The sequence below is a fragment of the Solanum dulcamara genome, chromosome 1 (genome assembly GCF_947179165.1).
Source record: "Solanum dulcamara chromosome 1, daSolDulc1.2, whole genome shotgun sequence".
Taxonomy (NCBI): Eukaryota; Viridiplantae; Streptophyta; class Magnoliopsida; order Solanales; family Solanaceae; genus Solanum; species Solanum dulcamara.
The window spans coordinates 65,750,077-65,757,574 of NC_077237.1; the positions used below are offsets into that span (position 1 = coordinate 65,750,077).

Sequence of the window (7,498 nt, forward strand, 5' to 3'; positions counted from 1 at the left end):
AGAGAAAATACTAAAAAAAAATATATGATTATAGAGACATGATACACAACACAATACATTGATCCTCCACTAACCTCCCTACTAACCTTCTACCCTAATACGCATCCTCCACTCCTTCCTATCTAGGGTCAAGTCCTCGATAATATGGAGTTGCGCCAAATTCTGTCTAATCACCTCTCTCCAATACTTCTTCGGCCTACCTCTACCCCTCTGATTCCCTTCTATAACCATTCTCTCGCACCTCCTCATTAGAGCGTCAACACATCTCTTTCGCACATGTCCAAACTAAGCCTCGCTTTCCTCATCTTATCTACCACAGGGGCCACTCCAACCTTCTCCTGAATAACCTCATTCTTAATCATGTCGCTCCTAGTATGAACACATATCCACCTCAACATCCTCATCTTTGCAATATACATCCTCTAAACATAAGAGTTTTTGATTGGCCAGCACTCCATCCCATACAATAGAGACGGTCTAACCACCACTTTGTAAAACTTCCCTTTAAGTTTGGACAATACTTTTTTATCGCACAAGACTCCAGATGCAAGCCTTCATTTCATCTAAGCCACCCTAATGCGATGTATGACATCACTGTCGATGTCCCCACTACTCTAGAGTATGGACCCAAGATACTTAAAACTTTCTCTCTTGAGAATAGATTGTGAAACTTTCTCTGTTGAGACTAGGTTGTTTGGAAAACCTCACTTTTGCGTTTGCTTCATCTACCATACCAATGAATTCACACTCCAAATACTCTATTTTGGTCCTGCTCAACCCTATCCTTTGGAATCTAGAGTCCGTCTCTAAACCTTCAACATAACATTAACTTTGTCCTGTGTCTCATCAACCAACACTATGTCATCTGCAAATAACATACACCAATGAAACCCTTCCCGAATAGGTCGTGTCAACTCATCCATCACCAAGGCGAATAGGAAAGGACTAATGACTGATCCTTGATGTAGCCCCAGCTCCACTAGGAAGTACTTCAAGTTTCCTCCCACCGTTCTAACCTGAGTCTTAGCTCCATTATATATGTCCTTTATCACCCTGATATATACCATCGGAACACCCTTAGCCTCCAAGCACCTCTAGTAAACATCCCTCGGGACTTTTTCATAAGCCTTTTCAAGGTCAATGAACATCATATGAAAATTCCCCTTCCTTTCCCTATACTTCTCCATCAATCTTCGCATAAGATGGATATCTTTAGTAGTCGAACTTCCTGGTATGAATCCAAATTGGTTCTCAGAAATAGACACCCATTTCCTCACCTTCATCTCCACCACTCATTTCCAAACCTTTATAGTGTGGCTTAGCAATTTGATAACCCTATAATTATTACAATTTTGGATATCACCCTTATTCTTATACAATAGAACCATTGTAATCCATCTCTATTCGTCAGGCATTCTTACCATCTTTAGCATAGCATTGAACAACCAAGTCAACTACTCCATACCTGCCTTGTTTGTTCTTTTCCAAAAATCCACTGAAATTTCATCGGGTTCAGTCGCTCTTCCCTTTCTCATCCTGCTAATAAAGCGTCTAACCTCCTCAACTCTAATACACCTACTGTACCCAAAATCTCGTAGTCTATCAGAATGTGCCAAATCTCCCAACATAATGCCTCTGTCCCCATTTTCGCTGAAGAGTTTGTGAAAGTAAGTTTGCCATCTTTGCTTATTAGAGGTCTCCGTTACTAACACTTTTTTGTCCTAATCCTTGATGCACTTCACTTGATCCAAATCGTGAGCCTTTCTCTCTCTCTCTTTTGTGAGGCTATATAATTTCTTATCCCACCTTTGTCCCCTAGGTCAACATATATGAGTTCAAATATTGTAGTCTTAGCAGTTGTGACCGCTATCTTAGCTTCTGTCTTTGTCATCTTATAAACTTCCTTAAGTGTCCGCTTTTTTTCCTTGTCCATGCACTTCACTAATTTAGTATAAGCAACCTTCTTTGCTAACACTTTGCCTTGGACTTTTCCATTCCTCCACCAATCTCCTTGATGATCGCTAAAATTACCTCTCGATATCCCTAGTACCTCAGTAGTTGCTTCCCTAATGCAATTAGCTGTCATATCCCACATGTTGCTCACATCCCTGCTACTACTCCAGAATCCCCCCCCCCCCCCAAAAAAAAAAACCAATCAACTTCTCCCTTATCTCACGAGAAAGGATTGGGGTCAAACCACCCCACTTAATCCTCGGTCAGTCATATAAGGTCTTCTTCCTCCTATCCCTCTTAATCTCCAAGTTCATAACCAAAAGCTTGTGTTGGGTAGTAAGATTCTCGCTCAGAATGACCTTGCAATCCTTACAAAGTCTTCTATCATCCTTCCTGAGGAATAAGTAATATATCTGAGTCTTGGCTACCCTGCTACGAAAGGTAATCAAGTGGTTCTCCCTTTTCGAAAGCATGAGTTAGCAACCACCAACTCAAAAAGCTCTAAAAAATCCAAAAGCGAAGCTCCACCTCCATTTCTCTCCCCAAGACCAAAGCCTCAATGTACATCATCAAATCCACTTGAAATTGCCTCGATATGGCCATTAAAATCTCCAATGATGAAAATCTTCTCAGAGTTCGGTATACCTCTCACTACCTTGTCCAACTCCTCCCAAAAGAGCATTTTGACCTCCTTGTTCAGGCCCACATAGGAGGCATAAACACTAATAATATTCACATTCACCCCACCAATGACTAGCTTAATTTTTATCATCCTATCATTGATTCTCCTAACCTCCACCACTTGTTCTCTAAGGTCCCCGTCTCCTAGAATACCAACCCCATTTTTATCCCTTGAGCCTCCTGAGTACCACAACTTAAATCCGTCAATATCTCTAGCTTCATACCTACCCATCTAGTCTCATGGCCACAAGCTATATTAATCCTTCTCTTCTTGAGAATCTTCACTAGCTCTATAGACTTTTCTGTCAGTGACCCTATGTTCCATGACCCTATTATTAGTTTATGAGACCCTATAGATCGCTTACCACTACTCCATCTCGACCACGACCTCAATCGAAGACATGATCCTAGTTCACCATCATTCTTCCAAGCCACTTGGCAAAAGTAAACCTGACAACAAGTACAAGACAAAGATTTTACTTAAAATCTGAATCATGCGGAGAGTCTATAACACTCTAGCAAATCCAAAAACCAAAGAAAAGCAAGAACAACACAAGATAGAAAGATTTTATCCAATAAATAATTAGGTAAAGACAATAACTAAATTTGCATATAGCCGTGAACAGTATTAAAACAATAAATCTGAGAAAGCCTAATATTGTACACAACAAATATGAATTTTGAATATGAACCAGATCACATAACAAGTGCATCGAAGGTACCAACTCCAGCAGGTAGAACCTAGGTAAAGCTTGTATTTATCTTAGCACTGTTGCTAGTCGAAGTTACTCTCTAATGAAGTTGTTTGCTTTCCAATATGCAACTATACTCCCAGACCACAAGAAGAAGAAAGAACAGAGGACCCAACTCGTACTAGAGAGCCGAGCTTGCAGTCCCTAAAATTGCTCTGGCGTTTTGATGGTGTATGGTCATCTATGTAAAGGAGGCAAGAAGAAGAAAAAAAAAAGGGGGGGGGGGAAGGATATGGGTTCTCTGAACCCCAACCGAGTAGCAGCTAGGGTTTGCTTTTGGTGAAGGGGGGAGATAGAGAGAGGCGATCTGAGAAGAAGAGTGTCACGATCCGAATACTCAGGTCATGATGACAACTGCTATCAACCTACCAGTAGGTAAGCCTAACCCCAAAGTCCAAAACCATAGACAATGAACCATCACAAGCGGAAGAAAAGAAGCGAATAACAACAACAATAGTAATAGTAATAGTAATAGTAATAATAATAATAATAATAATAATAGTAATAATAATAATAGTAATAATAGTAATAATAATAATAGTAATAATATTAATAATAGTAATAGTAATAATAGTAATAGTAATAATAATAATAGTAATAGTAATAATAATAATAATAATAATAATAATAGTAATAATAATAATAATAATAATAATAATTTTAATAATCGTAATAATACTAGTAATAATAGTAATAGTAATAATAATAATAATAATAGTAGTAATAATAATAGTAATAATAATAATAGTAGTAGTAATAATAATAGTAATAGTAATAGTAATACTAGTAATAGTAATAATAATTTTAGTAATAGTAATACTAGTAATAGGAATAGTAATAGTAGTAATAATAGTAATAGTGGTAATAATAGTAGTAGTAATAGTAATAATAATAATAGTAATAGTAACAGTAATAGTAATAATAGTAATAGTAATAGTAATAGTAATAGTAATAATAATAATAATAATAATAATAGTACTAATGGTAGTAATATTACGATCCGACCTAGGGCCTAGTCGTAACACGGCGATCGAAACCCCGAAGAACTCCAACGAAGCCTCTTGTACATATCATAAGCATACACAAGGTAAAATAAAAGCGAAAACATCATAAGAGAGTCTAAACCATGAATAGTAAATGAAGAATGTCACATGACAACATAGACTCGAAACATTTTTCCAACTACATGCCTCTACTCATGAATATGGGCGGGGGCTAAGACATGTCCCTAGCTCACCGTCAAAATGAAACATAACGAAAGTCTTTGAAACAATAACCAACTCGATGACTAGTTTCCATAAATGAGGACTCACCACAAACACCGCCGGATAGAAAAGCTTAACTAGCCACGTAGAAAAATATGATCTTCAACCTCAACCCCTACATTATGAGATAATGTAGGCAAAAGTATGCATTAGTACGTTGGAATGTACTAAGTATGAGGGTGTGACATGCAAAGTAAATCATGGAATGCAAAGGTCAAGTAAAACACATGATAAGATGGAATAAGTAAAGTCACGAGAAAATCATATTGACCAAAGCATTTAAAAGCATAAATTAAAAATTATGACATATTTAAGAGATCATACATATGTGAGTTAGGAACCATAACCGAAAATAAGACCATGCGAGCTATAACATGAAATCTCGTTGTCTCCCCATACAACGAAGAAAAGGGGGATCTACTTGTCAAGGTAGACTCTACCTCGCTAGGCAGGTCATACATACGCTATATATGGATCCAATAGTTAAGCCATGAAGGCAACCTACTGTGGCACGTAGTTTATGGGATATGATGCTGCTACTAAGGCTTTTGGTAGGGCCCCCACCTCACGTCCACTCGGTGCTAAGTCAAATCCCACGGAATACATGCATAGCATAGAAATCATAATTACATATATCATAGTCATGATCATAGGTTTGAAATCATAGAGTAGCTCATTTTCATAACATACTTGTAATGTGAAAATTGTCCTTTGATCATTACAATCATATTTGCATAATGCATATGGTTAGGCCTTAGGTCACCACATAGGGCCCTAAGTCACCTTACTTCATAACTTGCATGGAATTCAAACCTTGAACTTAGAGTAAAACTCAATTGCATAATCAATTGACTTTGAAAATCATGTAATTCACTTGAAAATATGCATGATCATAAAATTTATATCAGCCCATACATAATTCATATAGATAATATCCTTTGGAAGTATAATTTAAAATACTTATAATTTACATCATAAACCCTAGAGATCAAATAGTAATAATAGTAGTAATAATAATAATAGTAGTAATAGTAATAGAAACAATAGTAATAGTAATAGTAATAATAATAGTAGTAATAATAATAGTAATAGTAATAATAGTAATAGTAATAATAATAATAGTAGTAATAATAATAATAGTAATAGTAGTAGTAGTAATAATAATAATAATAGTAATAATAATAATAATAATAATAGTAATAGTAATAGTAATAATAATAATAATAATAATAATAATAGTAATAATAATAGTAATAGTAATACTACTACTACTACTATTAATAGTAATAATAATAATAATCATAGTAATAATAGTAATAAAAATAATAATAATAGTAATAATAATAGTAATAATAATAGTAATAATAATAGTAATAATAATAATAATAGTAATACAATGAACGATATCATGAATATGATTAGTCTATTAACTAACAAGTCATGGGGAACACAATCCTAGTCTAGCCTTCAAATAGTTTACAACTTTAATCTTATTTACTTGTCTTTGCATTGTTACTTGTTCTAAACTAAAACCAAAACCCCCACTTTTACTTTATGCAAGTTTATTTTTGGGAAGTAGCAATTACGACTCAATAGTGATAGATAATAGAATTTGTTTCAACCTATTCTCTATGGGTTCAACCCCGACTCTTAGTTGGGAAAAATATACTGCTAACGATCGTCTATATCTCTTTCAAGAGATGTAATTGAGCGTTATTAAAATGGCACCGTTGCCGGAGAATATACAGTTTTTGAAATATTGTATTATTTGCTACTTCAGTTTGTAGTTCTATTTTCTAATTTTACTTTTGGCTTCTTTTTTATTGTTGTAGGGAACAGATAGTGCATGTCAACCACCCGAAGAAAGGGTGAACCACTACTTCCATACAATCCTGAACTACAAAGATCAATTTGCAAGATGAATGTACAAGAGCGTGAGGCGCTAAGGCTGAGAGAGCTAGCTGAAAATCAAGTCAGGGATGGTGTTGACAACAGGAATGAACTTAATGGAGCTTTGCAGGGCAGAGATTAAAGACTTGTGAACTTTGCTTTGGTTGATGATGATGCTGCTACAGATAGTGCAGGGGCTACAAGAGCTATATTTGTCCCACCACTATCTCCAGGTGTGAAGTTCACTATCACTAGTACAATGCTGCAAATGCTGAATTTGAAGGGACTATTTAGTGGAACAGCTAGTGATGATGCCAACCAGCACTTGATGAACTTTATTGCTACTTGCAAGTCATTTGGAATCCTTAAGGTTAGCCAATCAGCCGTACGACTGTGTTTATTTCCATTGTCTCTGTCTGGGGAGGAGATGAAATGGCTAAATGAACTCCCTCATGACTCTAAATCAACTTGAAAAGAGTTGAGAGAGGCATTTCTGGAAAGATTCTTCCCACCATCCAAGAAGCTGTAAATCAAGGATGAGATTAATACTCATAAACAACGATCTAATAAAGTAATACATGAAACTTGGGAAAGATTCAGATAGAAGATAAAGCTGTGTCCAAATCACAATATGACTGATAAGCATTTGAAAGAGATATTCTACAGGTCTTATAACTTTGTAACCAAGCCAGTGATAGATGTAGCTTGTGGGGGATCCTTTATGGTTAGGACATTTTAAGAAGCCACAATAATTCTACATCAGCTCGCAAAGAACAATAGGGCTTGGTATACCAAAGATACAGATTGTTCGGGATTCACGTTTGAGATGTCAATAGAACAAAAGCAAAAAGAGGAGGAGCATGATCAAGACATGGGTCACATAAGAACACAGATGGACCTATTGACCAAGCGCCTGTTAGGTGGAAGATTAGAGAAGGTGAAAGCTGTGGATACTAG

At 36.0% G+C, this 7,498-nt stretch overlaps 1 protein-coding gene across 1 annotated transcript; it reads right to left on the reverse strand.

Moving 5' to 3' along the window:
• Positions 1-2,509: 2,509 nt before the first annotated feature.
• LOC129893575 (uncharacterized) lies at positions 2,510-2,866 on the reverse strand. Its single transcript, XM_055969084.1, has one exon. It carries the CDS (start codon positions 2,864-2,866, stop codon positions 2,510-2,512), a length of 357 nt encoding a protein of 118 aa, XP_055825059.1.
• Positions 2,867-7,498: the final 4,632 nt, after the last annotated feature.

What these genes read in the sequence shown, in the direction of transcription:
- LOC129893575 (XM_055969084.1), bottom strand. Translation starts at nt 2,866, where the DNA reads ATGGGTAGGTATGAAGCTAGAGATATTGACGGATTTAAGTTGTGGTAC.